General features: G+C 57.6%; 1 protein-coding gene across 4 annotated transcripts; it reads right to left on the reverse strand.

Annotated features, from left to right (window-relative positions):
• Window positions 1-849: 849 nt before the first annotated feature.
• Window positions 850-21,628, reverse strand: CLUH (clustered mitochondria homolog). Of its 4 annotated transcripts, none has more exons than XM_035721453.2 (26): window positions 21,409-21,628; window positions 14,237-14,439; window positions 13,913-14,084; window positions 12,417-12,560; window positions 12,126-12,250; window positions 11,871-12,025; window positions 11,665-11,790; window positions 11,230-11,377; window positions 10,915-11,007; window positions 9,450-10,144; window positions 8,155-8,378; window positions 7,867-7,968; window positions 7,631-7,731; window positions 6,592-6,744; window positions 6,440-6,502; window positions 6,083-6,327; window positions 5,768-5,852; window positions 5,446-5,599; window positions 5,226-5,365; window positions 4,411-4,491; window positions 4,200-4,325; window positions 3,999-4,120; window positions 3,627-3,720; window positions 3,403-3,537; window positions 3,250-3,323; window positions 850-2,276 (listed from the first exon to the last, which is right to left on the reverse strand). In XM_035721453.2, the coding sequence occupies exons 1-26, from the start codon at window positions 21,506-21,508 to the stop codon at window positions 2,093-2,095; spliced, it is 4,044 nt and encodes a 1,347-aa protein (XP_035577346.1). In that variant the 5' UTR covers window positions 21,509-21,628; the 3' UTR covers window positions 850-2,092. The 4 variants fall into 4 exon arrangements, with proteins under 4 accessions (XP_035577346.1, XP_025331887.1, XP_025331886.1 ...); XM_025476102.3 differs by having other exon boundaries at window positions 7,867-7,971; XM_025476101.3 differs by lacking the exon at window positions 21,409-21,628 and adding an exon at window positions 17,365-17,993.
• Between the last annotated feature and the right edge of the window lie 2,052 nt (window positions 21,629-23,680).

Genomic DNA, 23,680 nt, shown 5'->3' on the forward strand with positions numbered 1-23,680 from the left:
CCTGGGATGGAGTCCCATCCCACAGGGAGCCTGCTTCTCCCTCTGCCTGTGTCTCTGCCTCTCTGTGTGTCTCATGGAGAAATAAATCTTTAAAAACAAAACAACTTCAAGGTCAAGGATGTCTTTCCAGTTGGCTCAGGAAAAGTAACAAGTTGGAATATTTTTTCTCTCCAGAGAATTTGTTAAAGACAAAAAAAAAAACCTCTCCCCAAGTACCCAGAAAGGTATTCAAGTATGTTGCTGAGGCCTTACCTGCTCAAGGATGGCCAAGTAGCAGCTGCCAGTTATGGGACTTCCCTTCTCAGCTCCCCTCAGAACCTTTCCCACCTCACAGGCCCTGCCCCTCAAGCCCCCTCTGGGGTTACCCTTTCCTCCATCTCACTGAGTCTCCAGAGAGCCTAGTTCACCCAAAATTTACCCTAGGACAGCAAACTTGACACCCCTCCATTTCAGCACTCCTAGTCTTCCAGGGGTTGCTGCCCAGTTCTGACTCAAAGGGACAAGCACAGATGCTCAAAATCAGGTGTTCAGGCACCTATCAGGGCCAGCAGGTCCAGGCCCTGGGCCCCTACCCTACCCCACCCCTCATTCCCATCCGCCTTCACTCTAACCTGTACCACACACAGCTCTACGAAGGAGCCATTCTCATAGGTCTAGTGACTGGAAGTCAGGTAAACTCTAGCTGGGCGCCTGTGACTCCACCCCCTTCAATATTTTAAGGAGAGTCTTCCATCTGACCTAATTTGTACACATTCGTGTGTTTTAAACTCTTCTACTAGTACCAGGTGTGGCAACAGCCCTCCCCCCAGATGGAGGAGACTGGTACAGAGCACAGGAGAGGCTGGGGCAGCAGGTTTCAAAAACTCACTTTATTCCAATGTGAAATGAAGACGTGATGGTTTAAAAACAAGAAAAAGTTCTTGATCAGCGGTGGGGAGGCTCCGCTTGCTAGCTCACACCCACTGCCTTTGAAACAAGGTATCTGGACAGACTATACCCATCAGCAGCTCCCCGCAAAGCCCCAGGCAGAGGCCCCGGCCCAGGGACAGCTCCCCAGCTCACTGGGGTGGCGAGCTCCCTGACCCACCGACCCATCGGGGCTCCAACAGCAGGCACAGAGAAGCAGCGCGGGCGGGCGGGACGGAGTAGCTGGGGCTCATGGGAGCCACCACCGGCTGCGGGTCCCCTCCCCCGGCAGCCCCCATGAGGACCAGGTAGGGAGCTGGGCTCCATGAACAAGCAACCATCACTCCTGTGTCTAGTCCGTGCCCTGCAGGATCCCTGATTCAGGCCTGGCTGCCCTTGTCCCTCCCATCTACCCCAGCCCCACTGTGCGTCAGGCAGCTCGAGTTTAAGGGGGAATACATTCAGAGCAGGGCCCCTAGGGCTCTCCCCAGCTGACGTGCAGGGAGTGGGGAGTAACTGCCTCCTGCTGGGGCCCGGGGTGTCTGTCTGGGGAGCCAGCACTGCCTACCCTGCCCCCAGCCCCGTCACCTCGCCACGAAGCTAAAGTGCACCCCCACCCTCCAGCCCTGCCACAAAGCTGTGACTCCCCATCCCAGGACACAGGAAAGCTCCCCTTCTTTTTGGCTTCAAACCTGGACTTTAAGCCAAGTCAGGCCCTGGGGCAGTGGCAGCAAAAGCAGCAGCCATAACGTCAAACATACAAATGACCTGAGAAATCTCTTCATGTCATCCACTCAGAACCAAGGTGGGGCTATGTACAAGTCAGGAAGGACAGATCGAGACGCTCACAGGCATGGACACACTCGCACACACCTGCTTGAAGATGGGGAGGCCAGGGGGACACCTGCCCCCCAGCTGGGGACTCACGCCCACGCACTCCATTCATGTATCTTCAATTAGGCCTCTGCATCGTATATTCATTGAACCAGTGCAAAAACATCTTTGGGGGGTTGAGGGGCAGGCAGGCCAGGGTCCCAGGAGGGCGCTGAGGGTAGGGCTGGGGTTGGAAACATGGAAGAAGAGGGACTGGCTTCCTCTCCCGCTCTGTAGGGCAGGCCCCCCTTCTCCTGGAGTCTGGGTCACTGGGTAACGGGGCAGCTGGCTGACTGTCCGTGAGCCTCTCCCTCTACCCCTGTGAGCTGGGGGAGGAAGGGTCCTTGGCAGCTTGGGGCTGGGAGGCCACGTCCTCCGGGGCCCCTGCTGGCTCGGGCTCGGTGGCCATGGGCTCCTCAGCCTTCTCCCTGCTGCTGGCCTCCTGGAGCTGGTGCCGCCGTGCCACCTCGGCTTTCAGATTCTCCAGGTCTTTTTGGCTGAGCGAAAGGACAGGGGTGAGGGGCAGGTGTCAGAGTCAGCCCGGGCCCTCCGGTGCCTTACTGGCCTCAGTTAAATTTAATCCTGGGGCAAAATCAGGCTCTGTTCTTTGTCTGGTGAGAGATACATGTGGAACCAGCGCTTCCCTCCCCGGAGCCAAGAGGCTCCCAAGCACTGAAGCTGGAAGAGCTCACTCTTCCACACACTCGACAGCCTCACACTCGACAGCCTCCAGTTGAGGCCCGGCTCCCACTCAGCCTCCACTTCCAGCTCCAACCCATAGCACCGCGTGGTCGCTCCTCCAGCAGATGACACACAGCAGGGATCCCAGCAGCACCCTGGGCCCCAGGGGACAGAGCCCACGCCTTCCATGGCTGGGAGGGAGGCAGGGCCAAAGAGCCAGTGAAGGCGGCACTGTCTGCAAGAGCCATGCTAGAACCCTCGGGGTCCCGCCATGGGGCACAGCCCCCACTGAGGCAGCAGGACACCAGGGCAAAAGTAAAACTGCTCTTCATGTACTGATAGGGGAAGATGGCTGAGGTTCAATGAGTGTGGGAAAAAACACAGCTACGTCCGTGGTCTGCTACGATTTTGTGCAAATTAATAAAAGGGGAAAAAAAAAAAAGATTACAGGGGATCCCAGGTTTGGCTCAACAGTTTGGCGCCTTTGGCTGGGGCATGATCCTGGGGACCTGCGATCAAGTCCCACGTCGGGCTCCCGGCATGGGGCCTGCTTCTCTCTCTGCCTGTGTCTCTGCCTGCCTCTTTCTCTTTCTCTCTTTCATGAATGAATAAAAAAATAAAATATAAAAAATCTAAAAAGATTACAGACATGTGTTTGCTCAACTATGCAGAGCATTTCCTGTAGGAGTCACAGGGAACTTCTTACCACTGGCTCAATTCTGAGCCACGACAGTGAATTATTTATTTTAAAAAGCAAAAAACTAAGGGCCATTTCCATGTGGGCCTCACCTGAGAGGAATGAAGAGGATGCCGTTGATGACGTTGAGCTGTTCCAGGACACTGGCCATGCTGGGAGCTGTGAACTGAGAAGTGGCAGGGCAGATGAGCCAGCAGGCCTCCCGGGAGGCTGGGGTGCCGGTGCCCACGCGAGAGGGGACCTACCTTGAGGGGCGGGATGTTGGCGCTGGAGCCGTTGCGGTAGATCTCGTTCATGGTGCGCTGCAGGGCCACGGCCTGCTGGGTCAGGCACTTGAGGTACTCGGAGCTCTCCTTGGTCTTCTCGTGGTCCTCGCCCAGCTACGGGGGAGGCGGCACAGGCAGGAAGGATCAGCGAGGCCACGGCCCACGGGCCCAGCGCCACCGCCTCCGCCCCTGCCGAGGCCCACCTGGGTCTTGTAGACAGTATAGCCTTCCTTCTCGTGCTGCAGGGCTGAGCGGAACTCGGCTTTGCTCTCATACACGCGGGCCACAAGGTGGTGGCTGCAAGGAGGCGGGCGGGGCCCAGAAGGGACAGGCATGGGCTGGGGCTGGGAGGGGGAGGGGGTGTGCACAGACGGTCTAGATCCCGCTCTGGAACCCACCCAAGGGGAACAAGCCACCCAAGACTTGGAAAAAGATAGAAGTTGAGAGAAAATTCCTCAGGACTCAGGTGGAAGACAGAAGGCTGGATCCCACATCCACCCTCAATCCCCGTGCTTCCCAGGCCCTTGTCGCTGTGGCCCTGGGCACCCCCTGCTCCTAGCCCGGCATGGCCTCACCTGAGGGCCACCTTGAGGGATCTGGGCCCATGGTACTTGGTGCTGACAGCCAGCGCATTCTCCAGGAAGCGCAGGGACAGGTCGTACTCCATCACTCCATGCAGCACCAGCCCAATGTTGTTCTGGGGGCAGCGGGAGGGCCCCGGGTCAGTCCCGCTTCCCCGGGATGAGGCTGCCCCGCCACCCCTGCCCAGCACTCACGTCCAGCAGGGCCATCTCGGGGTGGTCTTCCCCAAACACGAGGAGGGTGAGGTAGCGGGCGCGGTACAGCAGGCTCAGTGCGGTGGACAGCTGGCTGCTGGCGAAGCAGTACAGGGCCAGGTGCATCTGCGGGGGGCGGGGGGAGCCACTTCAGGCCCAGGCCCCGGCCCCGGCCCGGGCCCCAAGGCCCAGTCCCCCCACGGCTACTTACATATTCCTGGATGGTGTTGGGGTGCTCGATGCCCATCACTCGCTCACTCATCAGCACTGCTTTCTGTTGGTTACTCAGGGCCTGGGAGAGGTGGGGAAGCGTCATCCCGGGTGGGTGCCTCCCCACATCGAGTCCGCCTGGCCCCCGAGCAACTCAGCCTCATCAGCAAAGGAGTGTTCAAAACTCACTTATGGTGAGCACGGAAGGCCATGCCCCACTCCGAGGCCTTTTTAAATAGCTTGTCTTGAGCCTTTTACCCCTAACAAAATCTGTGCAAAGATATATACAGATCTAAAAAGGGCACACGCAAATAAGAGTCTAGGGTTGAGGAGCAGAGACAGGCTGCACTTGCCCCGTGAAGCACGGGCAAAGGCCCAGGCCAGGGAGGCAGGTGAACACCAGAAGGCCAAGGAGCACTTAGAGATGCTGCCAACAGCTTCATGCAGCTCCGACTCTGAGAATCTATCCTTCCCAATGTGCCTGCGAGGGAGGCCCTGCCATCACTCCGACTGTGTCCACAGCAGGGCAGCTCTCCCAAGAATATAACTACAGAGTTGCAGAGCAGGGGAAGAAAAGCCAGGCAGAATGAGCAGCTCCCCAGGGTCTCCCTGGTCTCTGGCTGTACCTCCCAGGGGGCCCCAAGGAGAGCAGCACCCTCGGCCCCACAGATGGGGTTCAGCTCCCCAGGCCTGGACTCCCGCTTCCTGCGGCATGGGGTGAGAACACAGCCCCAGCTCCCTCACTTGCCATCCCCCAGTGCCAGGCCAGGCGCCAAGGCCTCTGCTGACACAGCCCGGAGGGTGCTCAAGGCCCACCTCGGCGTAGTCACCCATAATGTAGTGGAGACGAGCAAGGAGGCGCAAGCAGGCGCAGATCTCCACGTGCATGGCTCCGTACACGTTGTTAAACAGGTTCAGGGCCTCATTGATGAGCTCACAGCCCTCCTTCAGGAAGCCTGCAGGGCACCCCCAAGGGTGGCAAGGTCAGGGCTGGGCCAGGGGACACCCCTCCCCCCAGCCACACCTGGTCACGCACCCTGCTGTACTTTGGCCTGCCCACTCTGGAAGAAGTGGAAGGCGTCCGAGGCCTTTGGGTTGACATGCTTGACCACGGGGAAAATATTGAGCACATCCTCCTCAGTGAATGCAGGTTTGTGGCGGCTGTCGAAGCTGTACTCCTTTAGCAGGATCTGGGGGACACAGCCCAACATCCATAGGTGGCCTCAACCCCGGCTCAAATGGCCAGTGCCTCCCGAACTACCACCACGTGTCAAGAAATGGCCACCCTCCCACCCAACACCAGTGGCTGCGAACCCTGCAGGAGCAAGGGCACAGGAGGGACCCTGAGTCATCCCCACCTGGATTCCGGTTTTCAGGGAGATTTCCCGCAGTAGCGTGATCTTCTGCAGGCCATAGGTCTCCACAGCCTGGTCCACAGTCTCACTGGGGGAGAAGCGGCATGTGGGCCTGGGCAGCCCAGCTGCCTCCCCATCTGAGTACCAAGCCCGGGTGCCCACCAGCCAGGACCCGCACTGAGAGCCTCCATCTCACTCCCTCACCTCCCTCCTGTCCTAGCCTGCACCCTGCACCCACAGGTTGTGTCCCCCAGGGGCCCTTGTGCTGCAAGCCCGGTGCCTCTGCACTGCCTTGGCCCGGCCAGGCTGCTCACGCACCACTCGAGGATGAAATCAAAATAGTTCTTGGCCTCCTGGCAGATGTTCTTCCAGAGCTCCTGGGGGGTCATGACGGCCCAGGCTGTGTTATCTGCTGCCCCTGGGGGCCGGTTTCTCCTCCTCCTGTTCCTCTTCTTGGAGATCAGCTCGTCAGCGGGCAGGTGGGCCACGGGGTTGGGGTAGGAGCTCAAGAAGCAGTTCAGAAAGTGGCTGATGGCAGCCGAGAGGCCCGAGAGCTCCACTCCCTGTGAGGGAGGTTTGGACTCACGTCACAAGGGCCCTCGGGCTCCAGCCGGGGCTCTTCCCCAACCCCCCACCCCACCCTCCCAGTCACCGCCATGGTGGGAACGGCAGTACCTGTAAGTAGGTCTTGAAGATGTGCTTGGCAGAGCGGGTGATGAGCTCTCCAATGCCAATTTTCTGCAAGGGTTCAGAGAAGGGAGTCTTGGCCAGGCCCCAAGCCTTCATCCAGCCCCCATCTCATACCCTGCCCCCTAAGCATCACTCACATAGATGTGGTCCAGCTGGTCTCGGGCTGGGCTCCGGAGAACCATGTCCAGCACCTTGCCCAGGTAGCGCATGTTGATGCCACGCTGGCGCATCACCTCAGCCAGTGTGGCCCCATCCATGGGCAGCACCGCATGGTCTATGCAGTCCTTCACCTGTGGGCTGCAGCAGGTCAGGCACCCCCCAGCCTGGGCCCTCCTCCTCCTCCCACCCGGTCTTCCCCGAGGGAAGCTCATACTATCTTGAGGCCCCGAGGAAAGAAGGACTGAGACCCCAGCTCCCAGTTGGGAAGAAGGAATAAGACAAAGCAACAGGCAGGACATGAGAACCTGTCCCCCAGCCCTTCTGCTCCAGCAACAGGAAAAAGGACTACAGTCACCCTGTGACTGCCAGGCCCACCCAACAGGGAAGCAGGCATGAGAGAGCCCCAGTGACAGAGCCCAATAGGTAGCACACACTACCCCCTACTATGCAGGATAGAGCAGAGGTGACCACTTGGGGGCCACGGCTTGCCCAAGCCTTGGAGGTTTGTGCCAAGCCTTGGAGAGGTCAGGCAGGCAGGAAGCCAGGGCAGCTAGCACAGAATACTTGGCTCAAAGATCCAAGACAAGTGTGCCACCCAATCACAAGGCTACCTGCCTGGGAAGCAAGCACCCCACCTTCCAAGGAGTCTACATGTAGAGCTTGTGAGAAGGAGACAGGACTTTCCCCACCTTTTTTCCAGATGCCTCCCTGTCCCCCTTCCCCCGCCATCAGCTGTCCCATCACACAGGGGCTCAGAGGACCAGATCCAAAGCGGCCAGCCTGTGTGGAAGGCAGGGCAGAGCAGATTCTGTGCCTGGTGCCTTCCCTGGCCTGTCTGGGTCAGCAGCCCCATCTACACCATGGTGGCAAGCACTCTGCCCTGCCTGCCTCACAGATCAGCAGGTCTAAGCAAGTTACTCCTGGGAAGGTTCCACAAGCTTCCAGAATCAGACGAGGGACCAGGGCCTCTAACAGCATACCCTGTGCAGCCCCCCACCCCTGTGGCACCTCCCTCACCAAGCCGGGGATCTGGCAGGAGAGCAGGAAGGCAGCTGCGTCTTTTAGCAGCTGCTTCTGGTCCCGAACTTCCTCCTGGCAGGATTCTGGGAAGCGAACCCCTGTGGGAGGGACAGCAGAGGCCTGAGCCAGGCAGGAGGAGAGGAGGCAGGGTGAGACCAACGTGGGCACCAGCCAGCACCTAGGGCCCCAAGGTGACCCCCACAGTCTTCTGTCCACCCCAACCCAAAACTTGCCTGGTGAGAAGATGTCAGGGTTGAAGCGAACGTCAAAGGCTGTGCTGCTGATGGAGCCAACTGCCTTGCATGCGTTGCGTATCACCTCCCTGCTCCGAGGGTCTGCTGTGGAGACAAGGTCGGCTGGGACGCAGCTCCCCTCCCCCATCAGGGGGGTGGGGCTGCGCTACCCTGAGCCTCCCCAGCTCCATTTGGGGACACCTGCCGGCCTCCCTCAGGCTAGGTCAAGCCATCAGCTACAGGGACAGCACTGGAGCTCCGCCCTCCCCACATCCACAGCAGCCCCACCTGTCCCGTCGTCAGAGGCGATGGTCTCTGCTAGCTCCTTCACCTTGGCCAGGCCACTAGCACTGCCACCTTCCTCCTCACTTCCTGCCTCGGGTCCCGGAGAGTCTTCAGGCTTAGATGCCGAAGAAGGGGAGTCACCATTTTCCAGTGAGGTGGGGTTGTCTATCCTGCTGGCCTTCTGCTGCATGAGCTGTAGGGCAGCCAGCTTCATGAAGAGGAGGTACCTAAAATGCAGCAGACAGGAAAGAAGTGTCTGGGAAGCCTTACTGGCCTGGAGGCTTCCTGCCAGCAGCAGGGACCAGAGACAGGCCCCAGACTCCTGGCCTGTGCCAGCATGGGGACAGTCCCACCCCAGCAACTCCATCAGGCAGTGGCAGGTCACCACAAAAACTGAGCTCTTTCCAACCAAGAGGACCCCTACAGTGTTAGTGGGGAAGAGGCCAGGGCTCCGTCCAGGCCAGCCTCTCAAGAGCCACAGGAACCTTGCTAGCACTCTGGAGACTGGTTTGTGGTGTGGGACATTCGAGGGGGTTGACTCCTATGCACTAAATGCCAGCACTGGAACACTCCCTGGCACTGGAACACTGAAAAACGCTTTAGCAAGGACACCTGGGTGGCTCAGTTACTGGGTGTCTGCCTTTGGTTCGGGTCATGATTCAAGGTCCTGGGATCGAGCCCCATGTCAGGCTCCTTGCTTGGCAAGGAGTCTCCTTCTCCCTCTGCCCCTCCCTGCCACCATGCTCTCACTTGCTCTGTCTCTGTCCAATGAATAAAATACCTTTTAAGGGCAGCCCGGGTGGCTCAGCAGTTTAGTGCTGCCTTCAGCCTGGGTTGTGATCCTGGAGACCCGGGATCAAGTCCCACATCAGGCTCCCTATGGGGAGCCTGCTTCTCCCTCTGCCTGTGTCTCTGCCTCTCTCTCTCATGCTCTGTGTCTCTCATGAATAAATAAATAAATAATATTTTAAAAAAAATAAAAAAATAAAAAATAAAATAAAATACCTTTTAACAAAACAAAATAAAACAAAACTTTGGCAGATTTCCATATGCCCCTTGGAGGAATAACCCCACCTCCGTTGAGGGCCACTGGTCTAGCTGCTTGCTAGTTCTCCACCCACATAAAGCTCCCAGACCACCACGCTGCAGAGCCTGATGTTGCAGTGGGGGTTGGTGGACTGGGGCCGTAACAACGGTGGCCAAAACCAATTCTTCCTTGCTTTCTAGAACCTCCCCCATGGAGGATCAGGCCCCAGAGCCGCCTGTTGGCTGGGCACCCCCCAGAGCCTCACCCTCACCTGTGCTCCACAAAGGCATCCACCAGCTCCTGGCGCAGACAGCAGAGCTTGTGCCGGTGGGCGCGGGGGAAGCCAGCCCGGGTGCACTCCTCGGGCAGCCCCTCGCCAGGCACTGGAAGGAAGTTGAGATCAGGGGGGAAGGTGCGCAGCAGGTCGAGAATGTAGTGGCGCCCGTCATTGCCGATGATGCCCTTGCACTCCACAGAGGAGCAGAGCTCCACCTCCTCATCGCGGTCATTGAGCACCCGGTGCCTCAGGATCTTGAGGGGCCGGCTGGTGCGTTCTAGCAACTCCAGGTAACGAGGGTGTGACATCACTGTCTTGCCAAAATCGATAGAGCCGTAGATGACACTCTGCTCCTGGTCCCGCTCCAGGATGCCTGGGATAATGGACTGGGCCGTGACACGGTAGCCACGGTAATCCACCACCACTGTGCCCAGCGTGTACAGCCCCTCCACATCCACCGCATTGTACGTGCGCACGCCATTCAGGTCGTTGGTGGGTGCCACGTATGCCGCCACGTCCCCACCAAAGTCCTTGTAGTGATCACGAACATCAAAGCCCAGGCTGAAGAAGATGTTGTTCCAGATGAACATCTGCATCTTGGTCTCCTCGCTGGGGTTGATGGCCATCACATTGCCATCGATGACTGCCATGGCGCCCCGTGTGGCTGCAGCTGTGAAGTCGCTGTGCACCTGGGAGGAGCCAAGGTGGGGAGAGTGAGGGAGGCCCCGTCCCCCAGAGCCCCAGTTTTCGGCCCACCCAGCCATGCTCACCCACACACAGCACGGGCCACAGGGGGCTGACCTCAGCTTCCTCACACTTGGAAAAAGGCAAGAAACCCACGTTTTGAAAAAATGTAACTTATGGTCAGATAGACAGCAGAACTCAGTGATGAACAAGGCGGGGAAGGACCAGAGCGGGTCTTGGATCCACCTGTAATGTGCCAGGTGGACTTGGCCAGGTCACTTCTCAGACCTGTTTGCCCTGTCTATAAAACAGTGACCATAAAAGTATCGACCTTTACAAGGTGTCCAAAAGATTACAGGAGATAATGCCTATAAAACACCTGACAGCCCCTGGCAAAATCAGTACTCAAAACAGTGAGATCTTATTTTTACCATTATCATCTCTATGCAGTAGGACTAAGGAGATTAAAAACAGCTTTTTGAAAGCGTTTTTTTCCCTCATCTCTCTAAATAACGTCACATGTGCCCAGGCAAGGTCCCAATGGCAGACAGTGGTAGGTGGGAAGCCGGAAGAAACCTGTCACACAGTCCACAATGGAGGAGGTCCCCCCACCCTCCACCTAGCCCCAGGACTCCAAGTCTCAGAGGAGTCACAAAACAGAGCTGAGATAGTGTGCCCAGAGGTGCCGATGCCCCGCAGGGTACTGTGGCCAGCAATGTTGGCAGGAGGCAAGCATGCCTGGGGCTACCAGTCAGGCATAAAGAGCCATAGGCACCTTGAATATAGCTCTTTCTCGAAGCAGCCTCTCAGGCAGGTTCTTGCGGGGCAGTTCCCTCGTCGTCTGCAGCTCCTCGTTCCAGTCCCGGGTCTGCAAAGGGACCAGGGAGGGGCATGCCAGCTTGGCCCATGGCCCCAAGACCTGCTCTGGGCCATCCCTCCCTCTACCTCCCTATGGACAGCCTCCAAAGCTCCCAAGTAAACAAGACAGATAAATAGATAAGCTTCCAGGGAGGCGCACAGATCCCAGCCCGGCACCCAGCAAGGGAGGGCGAGAGAGGTGCCAGGGAGGGCAGGGCCAGGCTGCAGGCACCTGTCCAGGAATGTGCTCCTCATAGCCCAGCCTCGAGGTGTAGGCATCCTCCGCACGCACACAGTCCATGGCATGCTCCGCCTGGGGGGCTGTCCAGCTGTACACCTGGAACGGGGTGGCAATCCTCTCGAATGGGTGGCGCTGGACCCTGTGGCAGCGAGAGGGGGAGATGGAGAAACTGCCAAGCTCAGAGCCCTGCCCTGGGCCCCTGCCCTAAAGCACCAACCAGCTCTCATGTCTTCCCACTGAGACCCTGGAGAGGCGAGCAGAAGCAAATGGGCACGTCTTCTAGGACTGCCCTAAAGGGAGGCTCTGGGGTGCTGGGGGCTGAAGGCATGGCTTCTTAGGGCAGACGTGAAGAAGTTCAGGCTGGCATGTTCACCCACCCTCTTGTGGGACGTGAGACAAGGGGTGGAGATGTTGCAAAGGCTCTACCTTTTCTTCTGTAGCACAGCAAAGTTTTTTTTGAAGGTTGGGCTGATCTGGTTGAGCAGCTCCACCAGGGAATGGCTAAGGAAGCGAGGGCTGGCAGGCTTGGGATTGAAGTGATACGCTGTGGACCTGAGGGGAGAGGGTGGTCACGGCACAGGGCACCCAAGTAGCGGCCTAAAGACCTGAAATGGGCTCACACAGGGACTTACTGGTTCAGATAAAAGCCCCGCGTGGATGCCGTGATGCTGACTTGCCGGTCCTCAGCTGTGATCACAAACAGGTACATGAGATCCCCATGCATCTTACGGTTCCCGGGGGGTGGGTTCCAGCCGCTCATGGTGAGCACTTTCAGGCACTGCAGGGGCTGCAGGAATAGCCAAGTGTGAGTGGGGGCCGGGCCTCTAGGTGGGGGAGCCCCCTGCCCCGCCAGAGACCTGCCCCCTGGCTCTGCTCCGGAGTACTACCTTCCAGTCACGGTTCTGGGGCTGCAGGGGACACAACGGCCGCTCCCGGCTCCCAGGGAGGATGTACTCAGGTGGTGTGCAGTCAATGGGGTCCATCTCCAAGCCCTTCTTCCGCTTCCCGCTGTCTGAGGGACCCGAGGCCGGTGGTCAGCACAGGGCCACCCCGGGGCAAACCAATGCCAGTGTGGATGACTCCAGCCCTGCCCCCTCATGGTGGGAAGGCCTTGTCCCTGGCCCCTTCCCTGGCCCCTGGTCCCTCTGCCCAAGCTCCAGTCCCAATGCCTCCCGCACCTCCCAAGTCGCCGTCAGTGAAGACGCTCAAGAAGGACAAAGAGTTGCAATCAACCCCGTTGAAGGCATCAGATGGGTCCAGGCTCTTGAGCAGGTCTCGGACGTGGCGCACGTGGATGCGGGCCTCACGTACTGTGTATGGTTCTGTCGGGAGGGTGAGGGGCAGAGTGTTAGCAGGGCCCACTCCCTGCTGCAACAACCTATCTAGCATGGACAAGTGTGCCATGGTGCTACCATGGTGAACCCGATTTTCACATTTCAGGCCTCCACTTACAAATTCCATCCTGAGCACAGAAGCCAGAGTTCTGGATTCAACACACACACCCCACCTTCTGTTAGGCAAGTATCCTTGTTTGCAAAGACCCTCCTGCCAAAGGGCACAAAAAATGCCTCTGGGCGCCCACAAAAGCTCCCACTCTCATTCATAAGTATCCCAGGCGGGCAGGCCTGCAGAGCCACAAAGTCCCCACACTATAACCTCAGTCCTGTTCTCCTGGGGCAGCCTTCGCTCAGGGATGGCCCAAGGATGTACCCCTATCTACAACACTGCCCCCCAACACATGCTTCATTCAGTTTTAATGAGGGCTCTTTGGGGGGAGAAGAGAGATTTCATCATTAAGTTTGGGCACACCTGGGTTACACACCTTCCATATTTGCTCTTAACAAGCTCATACTGCCTGGAACCACTGGGCTCTTTCTCCCCTGGGGACCCAAATTCACAGGAGCTTTCATTTCATAACCAAACCAGTCTCCCACACCAGCCCACTGCTCCACACTGAGCCTGACTTCTCTATTTGAGAGCTGTGAAACTTTAGCTTCCTTATGAGAGTTAACTTTTCTCTCTATAAAATTGGGCTAATTTCAAGCCCTTAGTTGGTACCGTTTTTGTTTTTGTTTTAGAGAGAAAATGCGAGTAGGGCGGAAGGGAAGGAGAGAGAATCTTAAGCAGGCTCCCCATCCAGAGGAGTCTGACGCAGGGCTCAATCTCACGACCTTGAGATCATGACCTGAGCTCAAATCGAGTCAGATACTTAACCGACTAAGACACCCAGGCACCCCAGTTGGTATATATACATATTTTTAATCATGACTCAGGTACCTGTGTAGCTCAGTTGGTGAAGCATCTCCCTTCAGTTCAGGTCATGATCCTGGGGTCCTGAGATTGAGCCCCACATCAGGCTCCCTGCTCAGTGGGGAGTCTGCTCCTCCCTCTCCCTCTGTCTCTTGCCCCCTTCACACATTCGCTCGCGCTCTGTCACTGTCAATAAATAAAATCTTAAAAAAAAAAAAATCACCACTCTGATATTTAACCTGTAATGTTGGAGGGTATTCATGGGCAGGCCTGAGCTCCAATCCTGCCTTCACAAGTTCTGTACTACTCTGAGCCTCCACACACTCATCTGTGACACGGAGATACCAGTCAGGATGGGTGGAGTGCCATGTGGCCCCACCTCTGCGTGCTCTCCCTTGGCAGGCTGCCCAACTTCCGGACAAACCTTCTACCACGCGTAGCACTGAGCCCTCCTGCAGCCCCTCGACACTGCGCAGCTCTGAGAAATGGTCCAGCATGTTGCCATCCAGGTGCAATGAGAAGCAGGTGCGGTGACAGGTGTCTTCACGGTCCATGAGGACCTGGTGGATCTCCTGTACCATCTCCTGGGGGGATACCTACCAGGGAAAGGCCCCAACCACCTCTGTGAGGACATACTGCCTTCCCTACAGTATGAGGCTAGGACAAGTGATGGCCGAGCGTGGCCTTCCAGCCTTGTCCTCCCTAATGGGCTCAGGCTCTGGTCCCCAGCACCCCTCCTCCATCTCACCTGTAAGGAGAAGGGCTCAATTCCAGGTGCCAGGATCTTCACAGAAAAGCCTGTGTCCTGGATGACAATGACTTCCTGTCCGGTTGTCTCCTCTCCTGGCTCGGCCTCATCCAGACCGTTTTCCCGGGGCACGTCGGCAGCCCTCTCCTCCTTCTTGAGGCTCTCTGCACAGTCCCCGTTCAGTAGCATGACTGGTGGCAGCTCTGCAGGTAACAAGAAAGCAGCTGAGGCAAGTGGGGCCATCTGCCTCCCCAGCCTGTGTGGACACATGCCCGAGAATGGCATCTGTGTTTCCTCCCGAGATTCGGGCCTGCCGTAGACCTCACAGTCCCATTCACACTGGACACACAACCTCTCTCCACCCTGGCCACCGGCAGACCACTGCCTTCTCCCTCCATATCCCGGGCTTCCCCTCTCATCTGCTCCTCAGTCTTCTAGTCTGGCTTCCATCTGAGCACACCACCCAAATCCCTCCCCCGAGTCACCAATGACACCCTAAGGGCCAAACCTAACCACCTTCTCTGGCCTCAGGGTGTGTGACTTCTGAGGAGCACCCGCCACTGCTCCCTTTCTTCACCCTTCCCTTGTTCCTGGCTCTCCAGGTCTGCCCCCTCCAGCAGCCCAGGCTGCGGTGTCCCGGCAGCCCCAGCCTCTCCTCATCTCCCAGGACTACAAGCGCCCTCCTGCCATGCAGCTTGCCTGGCAAATCCAGGCCTTGCTCAAACTTTTCACCATGTGGCCATCCCTCAAGCATCACCCAAGTTTCATCTTCCTGACATGGAATGCACCTTCCTCCACAAGCTGGCCTCTGCTGTGTAAATGCCCTCCCCCCACCCAGTGACCCAGCCCCTGCAGCCACGGCCAAGGGGAGGCCATTCTCCCTACTTCAAGAGCATCACTTACAACCCACTGCTCACAGATCCAAGCTTCATAGGTCTACTCTCTCAGGCAGCAGCCTGAAGTACATCTCAGCTCCTGCCAGGTTTCCTTGTCCACGTCTCAAATACACCAAACTACTAGGAAGGCTGACGACAGGCTCCACATCTTCCCTTCCACCTCTGTGCTTTTGCAGTTTTTGCTGCCTTCAATACACTATAGCAGGCAAACTCCTACTCACCCGTCAAGGCCCAAGTGACACAAATCCCTTTCTCTCTCTTTTTCTCTCTTTCGGGTGCAGGGAAGGGAGGGGGAGAGGGAGAAGAAGAGAGAATCTCAGTGCTTGGAGCCCAACTTGGGGCTCTACCTCATGACCCTGAGATCATGACCTGAGCTGAAATGGATGCTTAACTGAGCCACCCAGGTGCCCCTAAACCTCCTACTCTAAAGCCTCCCCAGGGCAGCCTGGGTGGCTTAGCAGTTTAGCGCTGCCTTCAGCCCAGGGTGTGATCCTGGAGACCTGGGATTGAGTCCCACGTCGGGCTCCCTGCATGGAGCCTGCTTCTCCCTCTGCCTGTGTCTCTGCCTCTATCTCTCATGAATGAATAAATAAAAATTAAAAAAAAATAATAAATAAAGCCTCCCCAAATGACCCCTGCCAACAGAATTATTGCCTCCTCACTGCCCCCAGGAATATGGCGACCACCTCCCAGGGCACTGTTCTACGTCATTCTGGGGGGCTGGGGCAGCCAGCCATCTTCTTCCTTCTATCTGTCCTGCACTCAACAGAAAGGCACTGAATTAATGAATTAATTACTACACATGTGGAGTTAAGTCTAATATTTGTACACAGGACCCATTTTAGATGCTTTGGGGAAAAAGAAGAAAGCAGGTGACAAAACTTTCCCTTGCTACCCAGGTACTAACGGGAAATAAAGGAGAGCCCCCCTCACTGCCCTGGAGAGCAAGGACCTCCTCACAGCCACTCCAGCAAAACACAGGCCTGCCTGGATATCCATTTGGCCCACGGGCCTTTCCACCCAGGGTCTGTCTGGCAGCCAAACTGGCTTCTTGCTTGTCTGTGAGCTCCAGACAGGTCAGCTCACCCAGCTCTGCTCCACACCCCACCTCCTGTTCCCTACTGTTAGGAGTGAGATGCATTTTCCCCAGACCTATGTGGGCCTTACCCAGACCCACCAGAAATGTGGAGCCAGGGGCCTCAGGAAAGGAGATAAGCCCAGCAGAGAAGACCATGTGAGGTGGGGTGGTGCGCAGAGAAGCCATTCCCTCTCCCCTATGTCCCTTCAGCTTAGTGATAAATAGGACTGTCAGGAGCTCAAATAGTTAGTTCCCCTCTCTCCTCCTCAAATAAGGATGTGTGACACCCAGAAAAATTCAAAACCGTGTCCAAGGTCAAGAGTGGACCCAAAATTCCCCATCAAGAGCCCATACCACCATGCCAACACACTGCCCCCAATCTTGGCCACTGTGGGTCTTCAAGGACTGTTATTACCCCCATCTTTGTCCCAGCACACTTCTCCAAACCTGAGGTGAAACTCCTGAGAACCATAAGGACACACAAGGACCTCTCTCTAGTGAGCCCACAGCCCCAGCAGTCCGACTCCAAGCCCCTAAAGTAAGCAGCCACCTCAAAGGGAAAACTTGGCTGACTTTATGACAAAGCAGGCAGGAGGGTGGGGAGAGGGGTGGTGCTTGGTTAGCTTCCAGAAGGCAGCAAGAGGAATGGCAGATATGAGGAGGCACTTCCCCTAACTGGGTCCTTGAGAAAGGCTTTGCTGTTGGAAGGCCCCTGGGATGAGGGGGTATGCAAGAAGCTCCCCCACACATCCGCTTTGAGGTAGCAGCTTTGCGGTCTAAAATCCCAAAGGTGAGAAGTCAGAAACCTGGACTCAGAAGGACAGCCTGTGCTCCCTGAGCCTGGGTGAGGAAGGATGGGAAGGAGGGCAGGGAAGACAAGGTAAGGGTAGCCACCGCTCCCACCCCTTCTCCCCAGGCTGGGGAGCCTGCCCAGAAGGTACCTAGGCACCAGGTTATGCCCCAGGGGGTACCCACTCCCCTATCAGATTTCAAAGGAATGTGCCTGGTTCCCAGGGGCCTCCACTCTCCCAGAATGGTGGCTCTACCCCTCCTCCTTCCTCTAAGGAACCCTGAAGTCTCCCTTCCACTGGATTAAAGCCAAGTGATCACCCCACAAGATGCTGGCCACCTGGCTCCCTGCCCCCACGGCCCACCTGGTGCAGTTGGAGGCTGAGCTCTCCTGGACTCTGGAGTCTCGGGACCGCCATGGCAGTGAGGCAGCCAGCTCTCCGGCTCAGGCTCGGCGCCACCTGAGTCCCCTGTTCCGGCCTCTGCCACTACCCTTGCCCCCAGGCAGCTGGTCAGCCCAGGGCTGGAGCTGGCTTCGGGTTTCAGTGGGGCCAGGCCTGCTGGGGCAGCCCTGGGAAGGGCACACACCCCCTGCCTTGCATCCTGCTCAAGGTCGGCCAGAAGGACAGCTGTGGGCCAGGAGGCCCCAGTGGCTCCAGGACCTCTGGGGGAGCTGCTACCAGCGCTCAGGCTCACCTTCCTGTGCCCACCAAAAGGGGGGTCACTGCTGCCAAAGCCATTGGAGAGGCAGGAGAACCCAGCATTTGGGGTACTTGGGCCTCTCAGGATCAAGGCCTCTGGGGACTGGCTGGCAGGGACAAGGCCCAGTAAGGGAGTCCTCTCCTCAGCCCCAACCCCAGTGGGGGTGGGCAGGACTGCTTCAGCCAGCTGCCAGCAACAGCTGGCACAGACCCGGGCCCAAGCCATGAGTTGGCCACCCCAGGCGGCCAGTTGCAGACACTGAGCACCCTGCCTGCCTCCTGGGTTAAGCGGCTGGCTGAGGCCTCCGGCTCGTGCTGCCCCCTGCAGGTGACCTGGCGGCTCCCCTCCTCCTGACAGTCACTGGTTCTGGTGGGAGGGGGGATGGGCCCTCAGTCTCCCAGAGGACAACCGCCCCAGGCCTCCAGCTCCACCACGAAGCTGGCAGGCCGTCTTCCCTTCCCAGCAGGCCCTGCGCTGCCAAGAGAAAACCCAGTCTCTCCCCCGGGGAAAACAGAGCTGGCAGCAAGAGGCCGAAGGCCATTGGGCTGTGGAGAAGGAACATGCCCGGCCTCGCCAGGGTGCCTTCCCAGGGCCTCTGACTTGTTGCCAGGGCTCAGCCTGCTCTGCTCCGGCATCCATACAAACCAGAGTGGGGGCGGGGAGCAGCGCACTCCAAGACCCCTCCCCTCCAGTCCAGTCCTGCTCCAGGCGGCCCTTGGCCTCTCCACAGCCCCCCCAGGGTTCCAGTCTACACACGTGACGGGAAGGTAGGGGCTAGACCCAGGTAGCACTTCTCTTATTCTGCCCTTTCCTCCACACAGCCTTACCCCCTGGAAAAGGGGGTGGGGTGGGCAGAGCAGCAGCACCCACCACCTCCATTCCGGTTCTCAGAAAGCCTGTGCCCGCTCTAGGCCCACCCCACGGCACGTCCCTCAGTCTGCTCAACTGGCCCATCTCACTTTCCTCTGGGAAACTGAGGCCCCAGATCCAGAGGCAACAGGCGGCCAAGCCAGGTCAAGAAAAAAACCCAGGTCTGTCAGGTGTCCAAACCCATGCCTCTGAGTGCCACTGCCCCAGGCTGCAGGACCCACCAGGTACACAGTACCTCTTCCTCCTCCAGGCCTCAGGCCAGGAGGCAGATCTATGTCCAATTATAGCAGCCTCCCAACCCTCTACACCAGGGGGCACTCCTAAGGATCTGGGCTTTAGTGAAGGGGAAAAAAGTAGTCCTCTGCAGGAATGGGGAGGGGTTGCCCAAACTGCACACTCATACACACACCTCCAGTCTTCACTGGCTGGATCAGAATGAGCAGATAAAGTGTATCCGCCCTGGCCTGGGAGCACAGAGAACCCACGGGCAGCAGAAAGGAGGAGTCAGAAAAGAAACTTAGGATATCCCAAGTGGCCTCTGTGTCTTCCCCAGCCTGGCATGGCCTCATTCAGTAGACTGTGCCAGGGCCAGGCCCCGCCCCAATCAAGGCCTCAGCAGGTGAGGCTCCAGCAGGAAGTAAGGTCCCAAAAGACACATCACTCCTCCCAGGAACGCAGGGCTTCAAGGGAAAGGGGTAGAGGCGGGCAGCCTATGAGAGCCTATGGGAGACCCTACAGATATAGGCATCTGTCTCCTTCCTGTCCCCCCAGGCCAGAGGCAGGTCTGCAAGGTCTAGAGATAGTCCAGTGTTCCTCAGGCTGGTATACTCAGACCTCCTCATATTAAGACCTTTAGGATTCTGTGAGGGAGCTCCCCTAAGCCCTCGAGCTCCTCCCCAACCTGCCAGCCCCCTTTCCTGCTCTGGGCCTCAACTCCAAGGAGCCCTCCCCTAGGCAGAAGGAACTTGACACACCACTGTGGACTTGAAAAACCTGCCCGTTCTCTTAACCCCTGAAAGCAGCTTTATTCCCAAGAAGGTAACTGACCCTTGCCCCCCACCCTAAAAGGCCTTGATTACCTCCTCAAAGAGTAGAGAGCCTTCCAGAGCTCCTAAGGATCAGGAGCCTATTCAGGGGTCTCCATTAAGGCCACCCTCCTCTGAATAGCTTCAGGCTGGCTATAATAAAGCCTAGCTGTCTATACTAGCACTCCAGGGACATAAGGAGCCAATGTCCCACCCGCTAGCATGCTCCCAGTTTCCTAAAAATGAACAACTGTGCCCTTCCCCTGACCCAGGGTGCCACGGAAAGAACCTCTCAGCACACAGCGGAGGCAGGGCTTTACCCAAGCCCGCGGTGAAACACTCCAACAGACCTTCCCCTCCTCAGTCCCCATGTTCTCAATATAAATCCTGACCAACACGCCTCTCCCACCTTCCTCTGGGACAGGTAGGGGAAGCCTTGGCATGCTAGCCACAAGCTAGAAATCCAAATGCCCCTGCAGCTAAAGCACTGTGTGACCTTGGGCAAGTCACTTTATCTCTTCAGGTCTCTTTGCTAGAAGGGAAATCAGCCAGCGCGGACCTCCTCTTATCTAGCCCGCCCCACTGATTCAGAAACACATCAGGGTAAAGCCTGGCAGGTTGGGAGTCATCAGCATCTGTTGTTCTGCCCAAACCTTGGCCTTATCCAGGCAATCAGCAAAGCTGCCCCAGTACCCAACCCCAACACAAGGTAACTCTGCTGTGACAGGGTCAGAGAGCCTCCTGAACACTGTTCCCATTCTGACTCACTAAAGCTGGCAAGAGAGATGAAGACAAGTCCTTCCTGAGAGGAGCAAGGGGGAACAGTGGAAGACAGAGGTAGTTCAGCATTCCCACCACCAACCAGGGCAGAGAGGGACCACAGCCCAGGCCTGGGGCCCTGAGGATAATCTGGAGATGACAACTGAGGTGCTGGGAAAGGGCTTCCAGCCTCGAGGCCGGAACCTAAGACATGATGGAAGGAGCACAGGCAGCCCAGGAGAAACCGATGAAGCAGGCCCCACCAGAGAAAAGCTGCAGCCACTCCCACAAAGCCCCCATGGGGGAGAGCTGGGAGCTCCACTCCACACTGGTGACCTTTGCCTCAAAAACAGCAACCCTGGGCTGATCCACTTTTCGCAATAAGGCGGGTTAATGATCAAGTTCTGGCACAAACACCGACTTCTGCCAAGGAGTTTGGCTTTGCCCCCACACGCAGGCAGACCCCGGGTCTGCAGATCAGGCCAATACCTAACAAGGAGGAGATGAGAACCTGAACACCTCGGGTTAAAGCACTGCCTCTGGGAACGACCCAGAGAAGCCCCCTCACAATACAAGCCCCCCCCGCCCCCCCCAGCTCGCACTGTTCCCACGGACTATGCCTCGCAAGTCCCAGGTTGAGCCTCACTCGCAGGGCTGCAGCCCTGTACACCGGCAATGCCTGACATCCTGACGCGAAGGGTGCCAGACCCGAGCAAGTGTCAGTGCCCACAGCGCAGAGGGTCCCCCCTGCCCGCGCGCGGAGGGGGTGGGGCCACGGATTCCAGCAGTCTGCGGCGGCGGCGCACCCCGAAACCGCGTGTGCGCACACGTGCACCCCCTGCCGCTGTCCTCCCCGGGACCTCACGTGCGAACCCCAGGCCGCAGCGGGGGGCGACAGTGAAGGTGACCTTCAGGGCGGGGGCGGCCCGGTGTGATGCAACCTGGACCGGCGCGGAGGGAAGGCGGCGGTCCCCGCAAACCCCGAACCCACCCGCCCGCTCGGCCCGGTCCAGTCTCCCCGCCCGGCTGACCACTGGCCCCGGCCCTGCTCACCGGCCGCGCCCGGCCGCCCCTTGCCACCGGCCTGCGAACTGGGCTCCCGGGCGCCGTCGGCAGGGGCGGCCGCCGGCAACTCATCCGTTTTGATGACCATGGCGGCGGGAGCGGGCGTCCGGCTCGGCTGTCCGCGCCGCCCGCCGCGCCACTAACCCAAGTGCCCTGCGCGCCGCGGCCGCTGCGGGAAGGACGGAGTCACCGGCCCACGTGGTGCGCGCTGTAACCTTTGACCCCGCCGCCGCTTCCCCTGCCCCGCCCACACGCCCGGCCCGGCCCACGGGAGCCTGCGAGGGACAAAACGCACCGCGCTCGTTGGCCGTCCACCAAGGCGGGGACTTTCCCGAACGCCTTAAAGGGAACGCGCTGTGACTCTGGGTACGGAGAGGCTTCTGGCCCCCTCGAGGGGCGGGGCTGCCGAGAGACGTCCTGTCCCGCGGGCGCCCTGACCTTGGGTGGAGACTCTTCTAGGACTGCCATTGCTCACCGTCCCCTCCCCCAATGGCCCTCTGCTTCCTATTGCAAATCTGCCAAGCGACCGCGCGGTCTCTAATCTGCGGTGTCAGTGTGACCCAACAGCGCCCTCCTCACCAGGCTTGAGAGGGTGGAGCTGGGGTGCATCTAGCTTTTCGAGGAAGGGGTGCAGGGCAGCTAAAGGATTCAGTGACAGAAATGGAGCCACCAAACTTTGCCCCGAGCTACAACGTGCTCCCCCCTACCAGCGGCCTCAACTACCTCCACCAGATGGGTCCTTATTTCCAGACTGGCACGTTATCCCCATTTTTCTGCGAAGGAAGCTGAGACCAAGGTTGCACAGAGCTCAAGAAGTAGAGCTGAGTCAGGCTAAATCCACAGCCTGGACACTTTACAGTCATTCATTATTTTAGGAGTTTGGGTTTTGGTGGGGACTGAGAGGTGAGGTCAGAGAACGCTGCCCAGGTGACATTTTACCAGGTCTGGCCAGTGAGCTGACATTCTCCAGGTGGAGAGAGTAGAGAGGGTCTTTTTTTTTTTTTTTAAGATTTTATTTACGAATTCATGAGAGACACAGAGAGAGAAGCAGACACATAGGCAGAGGGAGAAGCAGGCTCCCTCCCAGGAGCCTGATGCAGGACTTGATTCCAGGATGCGGCCAATGATCATGACCCCAGCTGAAGGCAGACGCTCAAGTGCTGAGCCACCCAGGTGTCCCTACAGAGGGTCTTTCGTGCACAGGCCTGGGAATCATTTAAGGCATATTCCTGACATTTGCCAGGATCTGATGGGAATTGGGAAGCTGAAGCTGCAGAGGTGGGCTGGGGCGGGCCCTAAGGCCTCATAAAAATTGCAGAGAAAAGCAGACTTTGTCCTGGAGGACAGGTCCTGGAAAGAGGAACTAGTGAAAATCTTTAAGCACTCAAGCGGGAGGAAGGGAGCTGAGAAATGCTCTGACTGCTGTAGGGGAGGATAAGGGGATGCTGAACTAGACTAGAGGCAGATGAGTTTGGAACATTGCACAAGAAGCCTGGAAATAAAAGCAAGACCTGACTACTGGGTATACGAGGAAGGCGGGCAGTCAGGAAGGTGCATAAACCTGATGATTAGATTGGCAATCTGGGGGATCCCTGGGTGGCGCAGGGGTTTAGCACCTACCTTTGGCCCAGGGCGTGATCCTGGAGACCCGGGATCGAATCCCACGTCGGGCTCCCAGTGCATGGAGCCTGCTTCTCCCTCAACCTGTGTCTCTGCCTCTCTCTCTCTCTCTCTGTGTGTGTGACTATCATAAATAAATAAATAAAATAAAAATAAAATAAATAAAATTAAAAAAAAAGATTGGCAATCTGCATCCTGCAACCTCCACCTTGTCTCTCTTTATAACCTTGAGCAAGTCACTTGACTTTCACTCCACTAAATTTCTGGAGCTTCATCTGTCAAATAAAGACACCCATCTGTCTAACCTCTCACCTACCTGTTGTGAAGAGATAGTGGTCATCAAAGTATTTAGATATTGTGAAATGCTGGGTGATTCACTCAGTCTTTCTAGCACAGCTTGCAAAAAGCTCAGTACTCCAGGAAGATCAGAGATGATCAGACCCAGGCCCTGCCAGGGTAAGTTTCAATCCGGTGGATGAAATGAAATGCACACAACTTCATGTCCAAGGCTACAGAATAAAAACCTTTAAAGATGGCTGTTTTAAGTGTGCAGGGGAGAGAGTCCGGGAAGGCTTCTGGAAAGAGGCAGCTCTGAACTGAGCTGAGAGAGAGAGAGGCAGAGACACAGGTGGGGGGAGAA

The sequence above is a fragment of the Canis lupus genome, chromosome 9 (genome assembly GCF_003254725.2).
Source record: "Canis lupus dingo isolate Sandy chromosome 9, ASM325472v2, whole genome shotgun sequence".
NCBI classification, from domain to species: Eukaryota; Metazoa; Chordata; class Mammalia; order Carnivora; family Canidae; genus Canis; species Canis lupus.

What these genes read in the sequence shown, in the direction of transcription:
- CLUH (XM_025476100.3), bottom strand. Translation starts at nt 17,926, where the DNA reads ATGGCTTGGGCCCGGGTCTGTGCCAGCTGTTGCTGGCAGCTGGCTGAA. An exon ending in TTGAGCCCTTCTCCTTACAG is followed by an intron (nt 14,085 to 14,236) that starts GTGAGATGGAGG and finishes TTTCCCTGGTAG; the next exon opens with GTATCCCCCCAGGAGATGGT. An exon ending in CCTGCCAGATCCCCGGCTTG is followed by an intron (nt 6,745 to 7,630) that starts GTGAGGGAGGTG and finishes TGCAGCCCACAG; the next exon opens with GTGAAGGACTGCATAGACCA.